The sequence below is a fragment of the Podarcis raffonei genome, chromosome 11 (assembly GCF_027172205.1).
Source record: "Podarcis raffonei isolate rPodRaf1 chromosome 11, rPodRaf1.pri, whole genome shotgun sequence".
Classification (NCBI taxonomy): Eukaryota; Metazoa; Chordata; class Lepidosauria; order Squamata; family Lacertidae; genus Podarcis; species Podarcis raffonei.
Genome location: NC_070612.1, coordinates 26,595,469 through 26,617,098, shown reverse-complemented (window position 1 = coordinate 26,617,098; position 21,630 = coordinate 26,595,469). Strand labels below are relative to the sequence as shown.

Here is a 21,630-nt window from a genome sequence, read left to right as displayed (position 1 = left end):
CCCATTGTGACTAGAAAAAACCTCAGTGACATGCCGTGTGATCTTACTTGTTGTAACGTAACAAGCAGTCTGACGTAACAGACACACAAATTACGTAAAAACAAGCCCATTCAAAATGTGCACGACGCTAAGAAAAACAGATGTTTAGCTGTCACGTTTTAAACATCCTCAACATAATCTATGGGCAGCTAAGTTTACAGAAAGGGAAAGTGGATGACTGAAGTACACTTTTCTGGAAGCTCATTCTGAGCAGAATTGATACTGATTATGACAACATTGGTTTAAATCATCATCTTTTATAAACATATTTTTTTGTGTGTGAATAAAGGACACAGGAACAACAAATGCAGCAGATCCGGTAGTTTTGCAAAGTTAGCTGACGACAAATGAATCAGGAAGGTTGCTGAAAATATTCAAACACAACCACTCACAGTTCCTAAATGTTTGCAATATTACTAGATGTTATGAGGAAACCAATAATGATAAACACAGGCTAAAATCCTAAGCACTATAATAATAATAATTTTATTATTTATATATGTCCCATTTCATTAGCTCCCCAGCAGAGAGAAGTGATTTTTAAAATATTTTTATTCTACTTTTCCTCAAAAGGAGTTCAAGGTAGCTAACAATTAAAACAATAAAATAAGAAAAAGACCAAAAAACTACAAAAATTAAAAGCAACAAACGTTAAGCACATTAATCAAAAGTTGCTCAATAAAACAATTTAAACTTTCTCCAACGGCATGCCATTAACATGCAGTGCAAAGTTATTAGAAAGATAGCTAGGCAGGCTTTCCTCAAGGAGGAAGTCCAAAGCCTGAGCTAGCTACTGAAAAGGTCCTTTTATCGATCCTCAACTAGATGTATTTTAGGAGTCATTGAAGCTTCTATTGAAGATCTTTACAGCTTCATTAATTTTGAACCATGAAATAGTAACTGATACTCAAACCAGGATCACCCCCCCAAAACAAACACTGTCCAATTCAATCCAAACTAGTGCCAAAGTTTTGCAACTGTTTTCAGTGAAAACCCCAAGTTTTGAAGGGCCCTCAAAATGGGTTACTGTCTTAGTGTGGGGCCATACTAGAGTTACTCTTCTTCACCTTTTGTTTTTCAATGCATGTATGAGACTGGTGCACCCAAAGAGCCCACCAGGATTGCTTTCTGAGTAGTCGAACAGGATTTCAAGATAACTTATCATGACCTATATCTGTCTCTTTGGGAAGCAGAACTTGCAAGTTAATAGTTTCAAATACGGAGGGAGTTTTTTAAAGTACTTTTTATTGATACCCGTTCCAATGTAACTGTCTATTGCCAGCTTCTTTAGGAGCTCCCAAGAAAGTAGGCAGAGCAAGGGTTAAAGACTACACATTGTGAAGACCACAGGCCTCTCATCAATTTGTATGAATACTCTTGTGTGTATTAAACATGTTCTGATCCAGAATCTACATTTTATGTTACCTTACAGTTCTGCTACTGGAATTGTAAAAAAAACAGAAATGTTTTATTTGTTATAAAAATCTCAATAAAAAGAGTAACCAACTTTTGAGGGTACTGCAAAATGTGGGGGTTTCACTGCAAAAAGGCTGCAAAACAATTGCAAAACTTTGTAGTTCGTAGCTCATCTTAATTACCATGCAGGCTTGTACAAAAGAAGGCTACTTCCCAATCCACTGTGGCCTCTTGCTATGTGATGATCTGAGACTTCTGACATTCCAGAGCATAGCGGAACGGAGACATGCAGTGACTCCCTCATAGCTGAGACCATGTTAGACGGGATCTAAACCCAGAATTAATCCTTAGCTGTTTTTGGACTACAATTCCCATCATCCCTGACCACTGGTCCTGCTAGAGAGGGATGATGTGAGTTGTAGTCCAAAAGCAGTTGGAGACCCAAGTTTGGGAAACCCTGACCTAGTCTGTTCATGAAGCAGAAAGAGGTGAGATGAAAGAGTTCTGAAGCTTTAGGATGAATAGTATCATTTCAGATACATTTTAGAATTATCTCTTACATTTTTAAAAACAAACAAACAAACATGTTCTGCTATCAGAAAATAAGCACAGCAGGAAGAGAGCTCTCCCTGATGTGCTGGTGTTTTTTGTTTTTCAGGAAGCTTGGTACATAAATGGCATCCCCTACTTGCACAAGGTTGGTGCTGTGGGTTAAATCATGGCGGTTCAAATCCCCGCGATGGGGTGAGTTCCCGTTGCTTGGTCCCTGCTCCTGCCAACCTAGCAGTTCGAAAGCACAGCAAAAGTGCAAGTAGATAAATAGGTACTACTCCGGCAGGAAGGTAAACAGCATTTTCGTGCGCTACACTGGTTCGCCAGAAGCGGCTTAGTCATGCTGGCCACATGACCCGGAAGCTGTATGCCGGCTCCCTTGGCCAGTAAAGCGAGATGAGCATCACAACCCCAGAGTCGGTTGCGACTGGACCTAACGGTCAGGGGTCCCTTTACCCTTTACTTGCACACTAAATTGATACATTCCTTCATTCTAGCCTCACATTCTGCCACATGTATAAATGAGATCTTCCGCTGTACAAAATACTTATCATGTTCAATAGGGTGGAACCATACCTGCACATTTTAAATTATATTGTTTTAAGGAGAAGAATTACAAGACTTCACCCTTTTAAAAAGAATGCTGAAATTCAGGAATGGAATATTCCTGAGGGGGTCAGGGCACCAGAATAAACACACACACACACACACACACACCACCCATTGCTGTTTAGTCTGCTTAGGTTTAAAATGTATTCAGACTTTTGTATAGGAAACTAATCTGCGAGCTGAATTTGAGTACTTTGGCCTGAATTCTTTTAATGGCTTTTTCTACTGGTTTCACATGTAGAATTTATTATCCCTGATGTGACCTTTACTGAATTCCTTCTCAACGGGGGCTCAATTAAAATAACTGCTGATGAAATCCAACGAATACACTAGAAAGGTGAAAAACTGGTCGAACTAAAAGTAAGAGTCCCATAGTGCTTTTATACATAAAGTATTCTTTTTAGGTAAGTTAAGGCTCATTACTTTCCACATGTCTGAGAGCTTTCTTCATTGTTCCGCAGCTGTGCCTTGCGAAAATCTGATCTTACCCACTGAACTGAAGCTTGGTTAAGCAAAATATCTCTTTGAATTTTCAGTGCATCTGATAAGATCCAATTCAGTGGGTAAGATCAGATTTTGGCAAGAATAATGAGAAAAGCTCTTGGACCTGGGGGAATTAATACACAATACAATCAAAATATAGATCAAGCAAAAGTGTGGATCTACCCTAAATTTAAAGAGTATCATTACAAATGAGAACATGGGTGTTGTCTAAACAAACACTAAAGCTAAGCAATGCATATTATTTTAGGAATGAGACCAATTTCAGAATTCTAGGACTAATGGCTGGTTGATGTACATTTTGTGCTTTAAATCATGCTATCTAAGAAACCACATATTATTTGCAGTATGATTGCCATTTACATTTTCAGAGTGTTTGTCATGTTTCCCTAAAATCAAACTGAACCATGTAGGTTCAGTGGCTAACAGTTTGGCATGCACCCAAACAGTGTAACCTTTCGGAGGCAACTACATCAGAATAATTAAATGAAACTGCAGGTGGGATCTACATCATTCATAAAAATGCCAAACATGCTGAAGTGCTATGGAAAAGAGCCTGAGTGGGCCTGAGCTTGGGCTCTCCAAATTCCCTTCTCTTCCACCAGTGCAGTGGTGAGATTAGTTAAAAGCAAATGATTCCAATCAGTTTGTTTTTATTTCCAAGCCAGAACTAACTGTGGCCAGCTTTAAACTGTAGTTTACAATCTTGGCTTGTTCAGATAAACCATAGTTAAAACCAGTCACAGTTTGTCCTGGTTAGGACAGTTAGTTGAACATGGAAGTAAATGCTTCTGTTTTCCCCCTTACAGCCACACTGAAGGGAGCCAGGGGAGCGCCCACGAACCCAGGCCTCATTTCCACAACACTAAAGTTAGTTTTATATCTACAGTAGCCTATGATGAAGTACTTTGGAATTCTCTTTCAGGAAACAGCCATTACCTTCATACTCTACCCTGCAGCTATTTACTATAGCCCACACAAACTTGCTTTTCCAAGATTCAGAGACTTCTCATTCTGATCACCCAAATTCAAAAACAAGCATTTAAAGCTATCTGGAACATATGATCAGTAGGAATCCAAGTCCTAAGTTTTACATCAGTCTTTTATTTAAGCACTCACCTGACAGCCACAAGGAACAAGGCTTTGCACACAGGCAAGTCAACTGGTTGGCAGACAGTGGTGCTAACTTGAATAAAATATGGGGGGCACAAGGTAAGCCCCACCCCACGTAATTGATTACATGACACAGTGCACCCACACCATTTGAATACAATGCCCATAAACTTGGGGGGGGGGAGCAGCCTCCTCAAATATTTTATGGGGTGGCAAAGCCCCCTCAGCCCCTAGGAGTTGGCTCCTATGTTGGCAGACAAGGTGCTGAGTGCTCCATCCCTTCTCTGTGCCCAGCAAAGCAGCCAAACAGGCTGCCAGAAGATAGAAGTCACTTCCTTCATACTCTACATAGAAATACAGTAGGCTACTGTAGAAGGGACAGAGGACCCTGTCCCTCCTCTGCCAGCTCCCACCAAACTAGGGTTTTTTGTGCTTGTGTGCAGACTAGTGACTTCTGTGGATTTACAATGCTGTCTTGATGAATCAGTCCAACTTTCTGTCTCCAACATTAGCCACCAGATGGCCCCAAGAAACTTAAAATATATGGGAGGATGGATTTAAGCCACCACCAACAGAGGAGCTATATTTAACTGAACATGAAATGCAATTGATAAAATGTTTGGGTTTTTATATCAAATATGGATTGTAAAAGATTAGAAAATCTGCATTTAAAGCGAAGGAGCTGCTTCTGACAGCGGGAACAAATATCTAAACAATGCAGTCCTTTGTTACCACTTTTACGGTAACATGTCGGTACTGCAGCAGAACACTGACCCTAGCTGAAGGTAGCACCAATGCAATCTATGGGTCTGTTCCAATATTACGTCTGATACTGTATTGTAAAACTCAAGGAGAAAACAATGTGTGATCTCCTGTAATTACATCTCTGGTAATTTCTTCTCCCATTCTCTATTCTCACTCAACTTGTACCTTAGTCTCAGCCCCACCCCCAAGCCCCCTTCCTTTCATTCCTCTTCCCAGGTCCTTTTACTTTCACCTCTTTCTCTTGGAAATAACTTTCTTTTCTTCCCTGCTTTTCTATTCCCAATTTGTTTTTATATGGTTATACGTTAACCTTTTGTAAATTCCTCCTCTGCCCTTTTTCCCTCAGAGGAGGAAGATTTCCTTTCCTCTCCTCATTTCCCAAACTGTCTTCTAGTCTGCTGGTCCAACCAAAAGGCTATGGCATAATTAAGTGGCAAGAGAGGCAAGAGAAGAGGTACTGGGCATGGCAATGAGGCCTTCCTGAAGGTGGCCCAAGGCACACTGGTGGGTTCTGATCCACTATTTGAGAAGCACAGTGTTATTCAAATGTCATTCTATGAGATTCAGTCATGGCACAGCTGCAACCATGCGTCTCTGATAATATATGAATCAGGTTTTCGTATCTGAGCTTCAAGCGTGCTGAAACACATCACTTTCCCACTTAGATTTGACTAGACATTATGGCAAAAAACCTCAGATATTCTTTAGCAACTTACTATTTTCAACAAAGCATGTAGGCAGGATGTCAGATAGTCACAGTTGTTTGTGTAGCAGGATGCATGCTTAAATTAGCTTCTATCATATTTTGAACATGGTTTTAAATTTATAAATAGATTACTTAAAATTTCAAAGCACACTATCACAGCTGGAGAACATGCATCACTTCCAAAACTGGACTTTTATAGGTTGACTCAGGAGAAGGATAGCAAGTTGAAGGAGAAGTAGTCAAGTTATTTACCTTTTCTAATTTTTTGGCCTCAATGTGTCGCAGCACCTGTTCCCTCCAGTCATGGGGAACTTTACTTTTTCCTGGAGGATCTAGCAGAGAGTGTTCAGAGTTAACTCTTGGGTTTGTTCTTTTAGAAGGACTAGTCCTTGAGTAATTGAAGTCACTAACTGACATAGTTCTCTCTGGTATTTCGTTTGCTGAAGGGCGAGCACTCTGAGGCCGAGGTACGTTGGGCCCATCCACGCTGTAGGTTCTTGCAGAAAGAGGTCTTTGCGGCCCTGACATTATTGGTGGAACTCTTCCCATTGAGTGTAAATCCCTGTACGTTAAATAATCTCCTTCAGGAACCTGAGGGCGCCGAGGAGGCCCAGAATCACCAATGTTCATGGAAGCAGTGGAAGAGACACTGCTCTGCCGCTGGAGAGTATTTCGGCTTGCTCCAGAAACAAGTCTGTCATTTGGTGGAACGGCCCACATTTCCATATGCCGGCCACCCATCCTCTGATGTGTATTATACGCAGCAGTAGCTCTAACATTGTTATGGTTAGAGAAATTCATGTTGGCAGAATGTTTCACAGAATTACAGCCATCTGCTGTATCTGACCTTGGCAAGCGTTGAGGAGGCAAGCAGCTTTGTTCAACTAGGGAGTTTTGTTTCGGGGGCCACAAGGATTCTTTGGCTGCCATGCTGCTACTGTACTGGATATTATATTGAGGGGTGCTGAATTGTTGTGAAGTATTTGTCCCTTGCCCTCTTATTACATTAGTACCTTCAGGATTATGATTCGAATCAAATTTGAACACTGTTTTTGTACACATTAAATCAGACGATGACGAACATGCAGGAAATACTTGTAATGGCTGGTCATAGAGGAGAGTAGCTGATTTACTCCGGACTATGTTTTTCCCATCTGGACCTGTAACTGCTGGTTTTACTACAGGATTTGGCTGCTGGGATCCATTGTCATTGATGATATCATAAATTTTCAGAGCACCTGTGTCCATGTTAGTTATGCTGTGAGATTTCACAACTGGTCCACTACGCTGGGGGGACAAGTCTTCAGTGCTTTTTGAAAGACACATTTCCAAAGAAGAATCAGTATCAATTGTAGCACTTCTCTTTAGCTCTGGTTTTCCTGCACAGTGAAGCCCTTCCTCAGAATGTCCATTGACATTATTTATAGGACCCAGGTTAGAATATTTATTTCCATTTTCCAAATGCTCAATTTCTTCTTTTATATTATTGTTTAAAAAGCCCTTAACTGACGGTATTTCCTGTGATTTTATTCGTTCTACTACATTTGATTGGATTCCTTCCTCATCAGTCAACTTGCAGATATTCATGTTAATTTGGTGAAATTTGTGAGACTCATCAGTAGCATTGTTTAGCTCAACACCTCTTTCTATCAGAGCTAATCTCTCCTCAATGTTTAATCTGAATTCAGTGAAATTTGTAACTTGATCTTCAGCATCTAGTTTTTCATCTGCTATGACATTTAATTCACCTCCATTTTGTAAAAGACTGTTGGAATTTTCATCTTCTTGCCTGAAAGCAAAAAATTAATAGTTTAACAAACTGATAGATATGACAACAGCATTGTTATTATGTTGGTATATCAATTACTTGTTGTGCACTAATAAAATAGTTTTATAAAATGCAATGTACTAAGCATCTCCTTGCCGAGATAAAATTGTAGCATATTAGGCATTGGATACCACTGAAGTCATTATTAAAACATAAACGCAATCTGGCGGTTCCCTCACTGCGAGAGGCCAAGTTACAGGGAACCAGGCAGAGGGCCTTCTCGGTAGTGGCGCCCTTCCTGTGGAACGCCCTCCCACCAGATGTCAAAGAGAACAACAACTACCAGACTTTTAGAAGACATCTGAAGGCAGCCCTGTTTAGGGAAGCTTTTAATGTTTGAGGTATTATAGTATTTTAATATTTTTTTGGAAGCCGCCCAGAGTGCCTGGGGAGGTCCAGCCAGATGGGCGGGGTATAAATAATAAATTATTATTATTATTATTATTATTATTATTATTATTATTATTACTTTAGTGACAAGCCAAATGTTTGGTAACAATACAAAAAACTAAGTTATTGTTCACTGAAATTACTTCAGTGACTGTAGAGCATCTGCTATGTATTTAACATTTTTAGAGGCTAAGATACAAGAACAAGATGTCAAAGTGTGAAAGGAGAAATGCTAAAGTATCTCCAAACACATTTGTTACATGGCCAGATAGACAGTGCTGGGATAAGGCACCCGACCAAGAACTATTCTGGTACTGCCGGGCAAGTAGTATCTCATGTCAACTATGCTGATGCAATGGGGAAAACACAAGAGAACTTAATGTTGAATAGGCAGGTGATATAGTTCATGGAGGGTAGTGGCAATTTCTTCCAGCTTCTGCCAATTCCCTATAAACTGCACATTTCCTTACTCAGCTTGCTTTGATTTGGACATATTGGGCTTCTCTAGTGTACAAGTCCCATGTCAGTATAACAAACCACAACTCAGCAAAAGGACAGCAAATCAAAACAAGCAGACTTAGAAATACAATATGGGTGGTCATCTATAACTTGTATAGGAAAGCAACAAAACCACCGTTTAATTTCTAAAATGATTTTAAACAATTTATGAAGTTATTAAAAAAAAACAAGCATAGAAACATGAAAAGGACTTTTCAAATCAATGTTCCAAACAACCATGCTATGTGGTATTTTTCACACCTGATTTTGGAAGTGATAGCCATGTTAGTTTCCTTGTCTGGAGAGCACAGAGATGCTTCACGACTACTGTCGGTATTTAGAGAAACCGAGTCGGACATTCGAGAAGGAGAGGAACAATTGCTGTTATTCTGATTACTGTTGTGTGTGGGGTCATCCGACAATGAATCTACATCTTTGCTGTCATCTAAAAAGAGTTCAAGTTAGCTTGGTATAGGTATATAATTACCTTATGGTCCATTCAGATTCATTTAATTTTCACAGGAAACCTACTGAATATATACAACCATAGAATTGTAGAGTTGGAAGAGACCCCAATCTAACTAGCAAACTGTTGTGAAACAGAATTTCAGATCTAAACAATTTCATTTTAACTTAGTATAGGCTAAAAGCAACAACATTTTGCCCACTACTGAAATCTGTTAACGCTGCCCGACCCAACTCCTCAAACATAGTCAAATTATGTTACATGCACCCTTACATTCCTGGTTGCACAATGAAGTGAAGTATACATATATTTCACAGCTTCTGTGATATGCTTCAGATGCTCAAGTTACATGCATTTGGGATAAAAGCAATTAAACAAATTCTATGAAATTATTGTCAGCTCCTCATTAAATAATCCCCCCTCCATTACATAAATTTTTCACAAGTATACTGGACATTTTTATGAGCAAGATACATATTTCTATGCCTGTTATTCAAGCACAGCAACATCCATTATATTTAAGCAGAGGAAATATAGTCGAGTAAGATGTGTACTATGATCATAATTATGTAATCATGCTCCAAGCAATAAGGCATGTCAAAATATGCTCCATTAACTTAAGCGCACATGTGCTAGTTTAAAGGATGAACTTTCTAAAAGATGCTTCCAGATACTTTCATACAGCTTTAATTTAGCTTAATTTTATAAACTTTAACAAGTGAAAGATTGTTTAAGCTCACCTTTTTTGCTATTGCCAAGAGTTACCACCTTTGGTTGGTTAATGGAGGTTTCTATGAGAGGGGGTCTCATTTCTGCTATTTTCATTTCTTCGTCAGAGGACAGCTCTTCTGACTCCTGCCAAAGGAGAGGTGTGTGGTATAAATTTTCAGATGTTTGCCAAAATAAATAACTCCTTAGACAAACCTAAGCATTTCTGCATGCATTGTTCATTTGTGCTGGTATCTCCATTTATTTTTATTTTTTATTGTTACTGTAACTCTTCATATTGCATTGAGATTGCTCCTGAGAGGAGCAGCTCATTGTGCAGTTGCAGTCAGAGGCTGGGCTTCAGAAGACAGCAATATACGCACCACTCACTCTGGAGCAAGACCCAGGCACCAAGAAGAAAGCACAAAGGAAACACTTAAACTACTACTACTACTACTACTACTACTACTACTACTACTACTAATAATAATAATAATAGTTATATGCTTCATTTGAAATACTGATAATATGTAAGCTTTGAAAGACCTGGGTGGGAAATTGAGTGGGGCACACAGAAGGAGAGTTTGTGCATTTCCAAGGCCTTGAAAGAAGAAAACTAACATTTGAAGAAAAGTCCCCAGACCTATTTGGCAGGCTTAATCCAATCTGGAGGGGAAATTTGCTGTGCCTGTTTCTCGGGTGGGGGTGGGGGGAGTTATAGCTTTAAATAAAAATTCACAAGAGTGAATGGACAAGGGGAGTCAAAAACTCATTGTTTTCCAAAACAAACCCACATCTTAGATCTCAAAATGAATCTGACAGCCTTTGAAGCACTTCAGGCCAAGGTGGGCTGTTTTCCAAAGCATCAAACTGGGCTTTGAACTGAATTTTGTGCTCAGGACCTACTACTAGCCTATAAACATACGGTATATATTTATACGCCACCCACTTACACTTATGAGTGATTGACAAGCTGTATAACAAATATAAAATCTCACAAAATTACAAAATCAAACACAACGTGTAGCAAAGTTAAATCATAACTATCAGACGTAGTGGCAACTCATATAATAAAGCAGAGCAAAACAGCACTGTTTTGTTTACTGATTATATTTATATCCTGCCTTGCAGCATGCAAGGTCCTCGCCTTCTCCCACGCCCTTTATCCTCAGAACAATCCTGTGAAATAGATTAGGCTGAGAGTGGCTGACCCAGTAAACCTCACAAATGGGTGTTTTCCCCAGTCCTAGTCTGACATTCTACCACAGCACCACATTTGCTGGGATCTCAAAAAAGTAACTCTGGTGCATATACTCAAATAAAAAATGTGAAAAATATGCACACTTCATTTGAACAGAAATAATGAAAAGGCAAATGAAAAATATTTTGCAATTTATATCCTCCTCATCATGTTTTGCTCAGCTTTGGGTGTTGCTTAGTTGGCAGAGAACATGCAAGGGAAACAATTAAACTACCTCAAGAGTATCCTCATGATAAGCAATTGGTATTTTGTTCTCAGAGGTTTCAACTTGAGTATTCATCTGCAAGTTTCCGGTGCTATTCTCAACTTCTGCTACATTAGGTTTTTGCACACAGTTTCCTATCACATTCTGCTCTTTGTTTTCCATTTTGCTCTTTGCTGGAGTAATTTCTGCAGTCTATGATAGATTTAAAGACATTAACAAACATTCTATTCTGGAAATCAAAGCTCGTATACTTATTACTTTCATTTATTTTTAAAAAATCTATACTGCTTTTAATTTGCATAAAGAAACATCAAAGCAGTTCACACAACAACAGAACATCCAATAACAATACTCATCAAGAAAATCAGTAAAATGGTGACAATGAGCAGTAATAATAATTAAGCAGTTTAGTGCAGTATACTTATATATTGCTTCACACATCGAGAAGCAATTCACGATAACAAAATATGTAAGAAATTCTATAACAAATACAAAGCTAAGTGTTTGTCCAGAGAAAGTACCATCTAAAACAGAAGAAAATGTCCACCCCATCCACAAATAGCCACCCAAACCCAGCCATTAGGGCTGTCCAAACTAAGGGTCAGAAAAGGCTTGGGTGAACTGTCCTAAACACAACAACAGAGGCTTATGTGTATGTAAGAAAGGAAGTTTTATTCAAGGATTGTAAAGATTCAGATCGAGTAACAAGTAAAGATCACCAATGGTGACTAAGAGTTCAAGAATGCTATCAGGGTCTGAGACTGGATGAACGCTGCAACAAATGGGCACAACCCCCCCCCCCAATCAGCTTTTAAAGGTGATATATAGCATGCTCACTAGTGGGACTGGTGCACTTGGAGTTTTGTGCTTTGCCTAATGGGGATGTAGGTCTGCTGCCAACAGCAGAGGTGGCACCAAGTTCTCAGCCACAGAACAGAGCTACCCAGTCCAGCTGCCCAGCCTCTCCTTCTGGCTCGTCTATGCTCTTCCCCATTGCTAGGGAAGCTCTTTCTTCCATTGATGGAGGGGGCAGCAGAGAGAGCAAGTGGGACTGTCTCCCCTTCTCTGGCCTCTAAAGACAAAGGATCATGTGGGCGGGGGTCCTGCCCCTCCCTGCTTGCAGTGTCCCCAGTACTCTCCTCCTCCTCCAACTAATCTGAGCACAACTCCCACCCTGTACCAGTTGGGATCAATGAGTTCATGACAGGAATCAACACATTTCTACAAGTGACAAACTACTATTTTGCCACTTTTATCTCGTAATAATCTTGATATAAATCAAATGGAATTTTGACGTCACGCCATCTGTGAACCCTTTGATTTTCCTCTGCAAAGACCAACAAGGGGGAAGAAAGAAAGGTGCTGATAGCAGAGGTGCCTACTTACCAGAATTAGAGAACATAGTAATTAATTAAGCTATTTTCTAAATAGTGGCCAATACACAGAAATCAATTACTCTCAGTCCGTGTTAACATTTCCAATCTATTACCTTGTGGAATGCCAAAGGTAAGTTTTTTTGTTTTTGTAAATGTTTATGATTATATATAAACATTTCCACAGTTCAAATTTTAGTATTTCATTAAAATGATCAAAATATGACAAAAAATAGAATTTTGAAACTAACCTTTACACCTGTATCTTTCATTGAAATTGGCTGACTTTCTGGCTTTGTTTCTTTACTAGCATCATCTGGGTTTTCTTCATCTTTCAGTCTGTGCACTATTGTTTGAACTGTTTTGACCATATTCTTCAGCTCATCAGGATAAGGTGTTGGATACCTCTTCAAATTACCCTCCTAAGCAAGAAAAAATAGTTTTTAGAAGTCACATCACACTTGCAAAGTAACTCTGCAAATTCTGACATCAGCTGTGGAACAGAAGAAACATTCCACTATAATCATAGGGCTGCTGCTGGCATTGAAGTGAATGGGGAATGCACATATACAGTCCTCCTTACATTTCTCACATTTCTACTCAACTCTATCTCTAGGGAACTCATTATTTTCACAGGATCAGTCTCAGCTAAGCATTGCTGCAGTACCAGAAGCTGTAAAAGAAACCTGGAACATGCACGAAGCTACAGATCACACATTTTGCACCTATAGACCATTACATTTATTTGCATTATTTATGCTTTAATCCCATCTTTAAAACTAATTGTTATTTTAAATTACATTTCTACTCCTCTTTTCTCTTCTAATAAACATGCTTAAAGTGGCTAACAAAATCTTGCAAACACCAGGAAGAAAAAGACTAATAATTCATTTCATTAAAACAACAAAACTAACAAAACAAAAAGCAGCAGGACTGAACATGACATGCATGAGGTTCCTAGAGAGTTTGTTATCCAGGCACTAACCAGAGCCAGGCCCACTCCAAATTGGTGGCTGGCTGCATCATGTCCCTTCACAGCATAACCTCAAAGAGCTTCACGTTGAAGACTGTCTACACGCATTCTAAATGAAAGCTATGATCCTCTAGAATCTCACTGAAGCCTGAAGGTTGTGCAAAAGAAATTGTGAGAGAGTTGCTAGGAGGTTACCCTAGCAACTCTCTCACAGCAGGAGATCCTATTAAAGGCAGAAAGTGTGAAACGTTTGAAGGAAATCATGACAGAATAAAGCAATTGCATACCCTGGGTGGTGCCTCCCTTTCATCTTTATCTTCATCACATTCAAAAGCAACCTGAGCACGCTGTTTCCTCTGCTCCTCCCACAGTGAAGGGTTGAAACTTTCGTTATCAGATATAAACATAACTAAAGAAAAGAAAAAGGAAATTGATTCCTAAGCAAATAAGCTCCAAGGGGTCTGGGACTTCAGGACCGTGATACAGGTGAGGGCCCAATAATTTAAAAGTTAGAAATAGTAAAATCGGTAATCCAATCTAAATAGATACTCCCTTTATCATCAAACTTTTTTAAAAAATAGGAAAAAATAAAATCAAATTCCTACCCTCTTCAGATCTTGGTTGCTGTGGAAACATATAATTAGTAAGTACTGTTTTCTGTGTTTCTGGGTCAACTTCTTTTTGAAGTGGAATGAGTGGTTTAGACTGAGAATATAAACAAAACAAGAATGCCATTAGGAATATATACACATTCTATACACGTGCATGCAGCAAAATCCTAGTTTCATTTTCATCAAGAATATATATTTGATATGAAATATTAAAACATAGCCGATAAATTAAGTATGCTGAGTAATTTTATTAACCAAGTCTCAAGATAAAGAGGAGTAGATGTTTTAAAAGAGTTTTGTACACACCCTATTCATGATGTATAACCATTTTGCAGAATGTCAATGATCCTTTAACAGCACATGCATGCACTTCAATACAATAATAGGATCCTTTGGCTCATCAGAATATTAGGTCCAATGTGATCATTTTGTGAGAAATACCAAATTCAGAAGCCAAAAATATATTTGGAGTCCAAAGGGGATTTATGTATGTCACTGAAGGTCTAGCTTTAAAATTTGTTAGGACTGCAAGAAATTAAAAAAAATCTTCTAATCATGCTAAAAATAAGCAATGCTTACCTGATTATCTGATAGCCACATGGCAGTCAGTTGCTGCAGCTTTGTAAAGGTATAGGGCAAATACTTCAGTCTGTGAAGAAAACATGTGATACAAAGATTATGCATAAAAACAAATTATTTATCTAAGAACAGACCAGAATGAGGATACCATAGATAAAGAATCACCAACTCAGTGCCCATGAGTGACGTGGTTCCTGGAAGCCCTCCAAGAAAGAAAGTTATGGGGCAAAAGGCGTAGGTATCTTCTAGTGATTTCTGTAAAATGAGAGCAGTGTGGCTACCATGTATATATATTTTTGTATTGAGAAATGCTCCCGTTTTTTATTAGACAGCAATAGCACCAGCATCAGTCAGAGTGTGTGAACGCCTTTTATCGCCATACTCCATACTTTTATCTCCAAACACTTAGCTGTCTTCCTATGGTAAGCATAAGGTTGTCAGGGATGGCTGCCTCTCTAATTTTGTTTTATGTCACACCCCCAGGGCAGCCATTTTGTATTACGCCATACCCCCTCCAATGCAGCCATTTTGTGACTGGTGCCCCCCAACCTCTTCAATCAAAAAAGGCTGGTGATCCCTGGCAACTTCATGTTGAGTACCAGCACCTATTTTTCTAAGAAAAAAGCACCAGGAAGATGTGTATGCATGTGCCTGCATAAGCTTCCAGCTTATGCATTGCTGGAATGTAGCCTGCTGTGCAAAGGCAAGAGTCACACCCATCGCTTCACCAAATTTCTTTCTCTGGCATGAAGCCTCTGGAAGACTGCCCATGAGGGAATAGGACTGTCAGGATGACAAAGGTTCCCCACCCCTGAATATGAAAAACATTGTATGTTTTTACTTTTGGTTTTAAAACAGATGGACTTGTTTGCAGCATTAGATTTCTTTAGTCAAAAGCTTTTCATTCAACATTATCCAGTTCTAAACAAATAGTAACTTTTTGTCCAGTGTGATATTCTCATTCTCTCTCTCTCTCTCTCTCTCTCTCTCTCTCTCTCTCTCTCTCTCACACACACACACACACACACACACACACAAGCAACAACCTCATACCCAAAGCAACCCAAGAATTAACCCCTACTATCTAACCAGTAACTTTCCCTAATCATATAACAATCCCAGCATAACTAATAGGGCAGCCTTTCCAAACCTGGTGACCTCTAGCACTACAAATCCCATAATCCCTGCCCATAGGCCATACTGGATGGGGCTAATGGGAGTTGTAGTCCAGCAACATCTGGAAGGTACTAGTTGAGGAAGGCTGCTCTGCCACAGCAGTGTTACGGAATATAAAAACTCGTGCTAGAATCACTAACTAGTCTTATCCAAGGGGAGGGTGTTCCAAATTCCTGAGCTTTCCCCCATCTTGCCAAAACAACTGTGGCCTCAGTCAACTTCAGACACGAAACATTAGTCTCCTCTTGGCTCCATCCTACACAATTGCAGTTTATGGGCTGGCAATGGACTGTATTATGCTTAAATTCTTATCCTCTCTCTTGCTAGCCCCTCAATTCCCAGACCTGTCCAAGCTTCTCAGCCAGAACAACTGAATCTTTGTATACACACTTTTCCACAAAGGAAGCAACCACCAAATTAAGAGCCACGAGGGCAACAAATGCATTTTGATGCAATTATGGTAATTTGATACCACGATTCATTACATTTATATTTCATCCCTCTCCAAGGATCTCAAATTGGTAAATGCACTTCCATCCCATTATTTTATCTTCACAACAAGCCATGGGGGGAAAGGAAGGCACTTAGGCTAAGAAACAGTGACTGACCTATGGTCATTGAGTGGCGCTTCATTATTCATAATTGACACAAAAGAATGAAAATAACAAACCTATTGTCACTTAGATTGACGACTTTTAATTTCTGCATATCACCCATTTCCTCTGGGAGGAACTCCAGCTTATTAGAATGTAAGAACAGAACAGTTACATGTTTCCAGTTTCCAATCTGAAAAATAAATAAGTAAGTTTGATTACTCAGCAATCCAGAGTATTAGCTGCTGAATGTTTTAAGTCATGCATTTATCTATTATTTTTTAATAGGAAAATAAAAACTTGCTTGGATATATTTTCAAAGAGAAAAATTTCCACTAACTAGGACCCAGTATATTTTGGATATAAAGGGACAAGAAAGGTCAGGGTGGATTAGAGGAAACTAAGATAGCAATTTATTCATTGCCTTTAAACTTGCACCAAAAGTACAGTATTTTTTCACAATGAGGTTATATGTACTTTTTTTTCCACCTAAAGAAGAGGTTCCCAAACTTTCTGGGCCCATTTCAAATTATGTAACTGGCACCACCACAAATCTGTTCTTCCAGTTTATTTCTTGAGCACTGGGGAGGCAGGGGGAACATTCTCAGACCCCTAGACCCCAGAGAGCAGGAGAGAGGAAAAACAACCAAGGACACAAGACTTTCCCCACCACTGAGGAGGAGAAAACGACGGAAAAAACCCAGCCTCCCAAGGAGAACGGAGAACACCTAAAGCAAAAACAGATCCATATCCCACTCCAAGGGGGAGGGACAAACAAAGAAGTGTACCAAACCACAGAAAGTAGGAAAGTGCGTGTGCATGTGCACGCACAAACACACACAGAGTTCATCTTCTTTTAATCTCTTCTCGTGTCCATCCTTCCTCTCCCATCCCTTTTTCCTTTCTCTTTCAATACACTCTTATTTCCTCTGCAATACTGGTCTCAGTCTAGAAAACTATAGAGTTGAAACAGGAAGTGGGAAGGGGCAAAACAACTCCTGCCTCCTCTCTCAACATCTTGCAATTTCCAGGTAGATTTCTCCCTTCTCACTTATAAAGGGGTGGGGGTTTAACTCCTGGCCAGGGAGGCAGAAGTGAGGGGAGTACAGAGGCTTTCACAGGCATCAGTGCTCTAGCAGTCACTGCATTGGAGACCACAGACCTATAGAATACAGGCCAGTTTGACTATTCTCGTGGCATCCAGCAACCATCCTCTAAGAATAGCTGTCAACTTTCAGATTTGAAAATAAGGGATCAGCAGCCTTGAAAATAAAGGATCAGCAGCCTTACCTGTCCCAAGGACAGTCTACGGGATATCTAACAATCCGGGATAGCAGCGGGAAACGGCGCTGGAATAAGGGAATTTCCCGCAAAAAAATGGAAGGTTGACAGCTATGCATCAAAGGCTGTAATTTGCTTGACTCTTTTAGGCTGCTATGAGCCCATGGATTTGATTTTCAGCGTGGTAGCCACGTTAGGTCTATTGCTACAGGAAGCTTGTGTCATTTACTGGTGGATAAGCATCAGGACGTAAGAGGAAGGAACAAAGTACACACTATATCTCCTATACTGGAATGCTGCCATGCAAATTACTCATCGCCAACGCCTTTCAATGGCATGCAAATGCATAGCAAACACAGCAATCATATTCATTCTTGGTATAGCTGAGCGGAAGAATAAGCATCAGTTGTACAATTGAGGCACAGGTTAGTGCAGATCTAACTTATGACCCCTGTACATAATGTATTTCAGAAAACTGCATGACTCTTTGTTCTAGGAACTTTCTTCTCTTTAGTCCAATGCACATTGCCTAATGCCATTTTTTCTGTGCAATAACTTTTTGTCAGAAAGTAACAAGACAACTTGTGCCTACTGACAACTGTTCTGACATCCATTTGCATATTCAAGTTAAGGCAGGCTTCACTTGACGTCACCAAGGAACATTCAGCTACCCTCATCCTTAAAACTATTTATTTTTCATCTTTCTTTCAAGGAGCTCAAGGTGGCATAAATGGTTCTCTTTCTTTCTTTTCTTTTCTTTCTTTTTAATAATTAAGAGTTTATTGGCATAAACACATACAGAATACAATAAAAATTATGGCTATAGTGAATAAAAAAACACAGATGCAGGGGAGATACAGATACATTTCTGGAATATACAGATCAATCACATGAAAGTTCTTGCATGCACATTAAAAAGGAGGCAGGAAAATCCACCTGAAGCATGTGTAAAGACTGATGGCTACATCTGTTTTGCATGCACCATTATGCCCGTTTTGAAGTTAGAATCACTTCACAGCTGAGGAAATACTGAGAGCTTGCATTCTCTGGTCAAAGCTTTTTCTCATCTCTGAACAGAATGTGCTTTAATAGAAAAATTGGCAGATGAGTGGCCTCTTCCTTTTAAGTCTACATCTTATTAATATCTTTAATTGCATGATTATGACTGACACTTCGGAAATTTATTCCGCCAACCAAACCTGCATCCTAAGATTTCAGCTAGTTTTAATCAACTTGAAATGTACAGAAATAAAAGCATGCAGATATACTCTTGCTTACAAATCTAAACATATGTAATATATTAAAAACTAGATTTTCATTAATAAGAACTTACCTCTGGTGGCAACTGTGTTAAAAAGTTATGATCTGCAGCAAAGGTCCTTGTATTAGAGAGCTGTCCAATAGATGAAGGCAACGCTTCAATCTCATTGAAGCTACAGTCCAGTTCTTCAACTGATGTTAAACTGAAATTCAATTAAATATATTAAATTAAAAAGTCTTTTACATGACAGTGCCATTTTAAAATGAACAAAATAAAAATTAATATCCAGTTGTTATATAAATGCTAAGCAATAAGACCTAAATGTAGGGCTGAAGTTCGCCACTTTTAAAAATATAGCCCAAAGCTCATTATTCCAAGCTACCTGTAGCCTTTCCAAAATAATCTGATGGAGTATGAACCAACAACTGATAAAACCATGCAATGTCTACATGGTACTGTATTTGATGTGCAGTAGATAAGAGGATTGTAACCAAACAAGAAGTCATTAAGGAACAAAACCATAGAATATAAGCCCTTATTTATTCAGAAATACCTACCCTCCTATAGAGTCTGGCAGATACATTAGCTGATTTTCATCAATTTTAAGAATTGTTAATTTCTTCAGGGACCCTGTTGTAAAACATATATCATAATAAGATAGTGTTCATAGAAAACAGACATTCCTGCTTTGTACAAGGGGACACATGGACAAAGGTCTGAAAGTGATGTTTCACTCTACCTGTCCCACCCCAGTCCATGTCGCGAAAAAACAAACAAAAGAAATATACCGTAATTTTCTGTCTATAAGATGCCCCCATGTATAAGGAGCACCCTGTTTTTGGGGACTCCAATTTAAGAAAATGGGGAGAGATGGCCCCCATGTATAAGATGCCCCCAAACCCTGGACATTATTTTTTAGGGGAAAAACCTATTCTTATACATGGAAAAATATGGTATTTCTCCCACGACTGGGAGTATCAGTGGCTAATGTCTAACGCATGCTGCACTTCATACTAGTGGAACAGGGCCCGCAAAAAGGCTGGCAAGTGGCTCCCCTGATTTCCTTCTGCAATGTGAAGACCAAGGCCTTTCAAAGAAAAGCAATTACCAATTTCTAGGGAAATCTTCCACTTCTCTAATCTTAAATTGGGGCACTTTAGCACAGCAGCTATTAAGCCTGTGTGGCAAGATCATTTTAGTCATGAAGATCAACACTGCACAGCAAAAATACTAGTTGACGGGGTTGTATCCAGCAGTTGCATGAATGTAAGGCAGCTATTGCAACTGAACTTTCTTTTAACTTCCCTGCTCTCTGCAGCCCCTAAAATGTCTCTCCAGGTGGGTAGGGGGTAGAAGTTTGGGCTGCATTGTAGAGGACTGCAGGGAGGAATCACCTGAATCTGAGTGGAAGAACCTTACTTGACTGGACCTAGATATGCAAACACAATTTGTGCAAGATGAAAAAGCTGTTTTAGTTTTTACTTTTGGCCTACATACAGCATGTCACAACTGTTATTTTGGTTTCTGAAATATAGTAATAGTTAACTTTGGACAATACAAACCAATAGACTCTGGTAGTTGCTGAAGTGAATTACTAGATAACAGCAGGTCTTGTAAACTTTCACATCCTGAAACACCCTCTTCAAGAGTTTCAATGTTGTTTTTGGAAACATCCAAGTAGGTCAAGTGCTTCAAACTGCCCATAAACTGAAAATATAAAAGTATGGGCAAAGTAAAAAGATTCTGTGTTAAAATATATTCTATTCTGCAGATAATAAAAAATAGCTATTTGCTAAGCTCTATCAGGCCTGTAACATCAGCATTCTAGTAACCAACTAGCATGCACGTTTCGATAGCTGCTTGTACAAGATCCAAATCTTAAGCATAGTGTCCAGCTGTAGATATTTCATTCTAAGAAGCTGCTGTAAAGTTCCACTGATGCAGATGAGCCTAAACTAATACAAAGTGAAGGTTATGCCTCTAAAGAGGATTATCACAATGTCATATTCAGTTTCACAATTTTTATTCGACGATACATATTTTGGGTGGAACACATAAAATATTCACCTGCATTTTTCAGAATGTTAAACAATTGAAGAAGCAGGTTCACATTTCTACCAACTGTTTTATGAACATTTACATTCTTGAGTATAAAAAAGTGACCAGAAATACTTCAGACTATTCCAAGTAATCAAGAGTGAAGGCATACTGATACATGAAGCTACACATTCTAATGGATGTCATTTAAGCATACTATTGTCATAAGTTACACTAAATACGTAAAATACAAGGCATATTGGGTGTGGATGATTGGTTTAGCTAAAGTTGTCAAATCAAAGCAGAACAAGGTTTTGCTGACACGAATATGCTTCCTGTCCTCTGGTATTATTTCAAACAAGGGTGGTCAGGAAAAGCAACAACCTTGAATGTATGAGGCTTATGGAGAGGCTTGAAATAATGGACATATAGGTACAGCTTTTAATCTGTCTGATGTGCACTCTATGGCCTAAGATGAAATGTTTATGAGACCTTTAAGTATACACACGCAAGCACAGACATTTAAAGGAATAAATATACATACCCCTGGAATAAGAGTTAGTCTGTTACCATCCATCCAGAATTCTTTTAACCCACTTAATTGTTCAAGTACTTCAGGCTATTAAAAACAAGATAGATGAAAAAATTAGATTGTATTATAGATATACATTTATTACTGACAATATGCT

General features: G+C 39.0%; 1 protein-coding gene across 3 annotated transcripts in view; it reads right to left on the bottom strand.

Moving 5' to 3' along the window:
• The window catches only part of ERBIN (erbb2 interacting protein), an 84,364-nt gene that overhangs the window by 12,164 nt on the left and 50,570 nt on the right, over positions 1-21,630 (bottom strand). For 2 of the 3 annotated variants that reach the window (XM_053408077.1, XM_053408078.1), the window contains exons 9-21: positions 21,486-21,560; positions 20,467-20,611; positions 19,462-19,534; positions 18,977-19,106; positions 16,440-16,555; positions 14,594-14,663; positions 14,009-14,108; positions 13,691-13,812; positions 12,682-12,852; positions 11,067-11,249; positions 9,624-9,738; positions 8,679-8,862; positions 5,954-7,490 (exon numbers count right to left, since the gene is read on the bottom strand). In XM_053408077.1, the coding sequence (XP_053264052.1) occupies positions 5,954-7,490; positions 8,679-8,862; positions 9,624-9,738; positions 11,067-11,249; positions 12,682-12,852; positions 13,691-13,812; positions 14,009-14,108; positions 14,594-14,663; positions 16,440-16,555; positions 18,977-19,106; positions 19,462-19,534; positions 20,467-20,611; positions 21,486-21,560 (3,021 nt within the window). The remainder of the gene's footprint in view (positions 1-5,953; positions 7,491-8,678; positions 8,863-9,623; positions 9,739-11,066; positions 11,250-12,681; positions 12,853-13,690; positions 13,813-14,008; positions 14,109-14,593; positions 14,664-16,439; positions 16,556-18,976; positions 19,107-19,461; positions 19,535-20,466; positions 20,612-21,485; positions 21,561-21,630) is intronic. The other variant, XM_053408079.1, reaches the window with a different exon arrangement.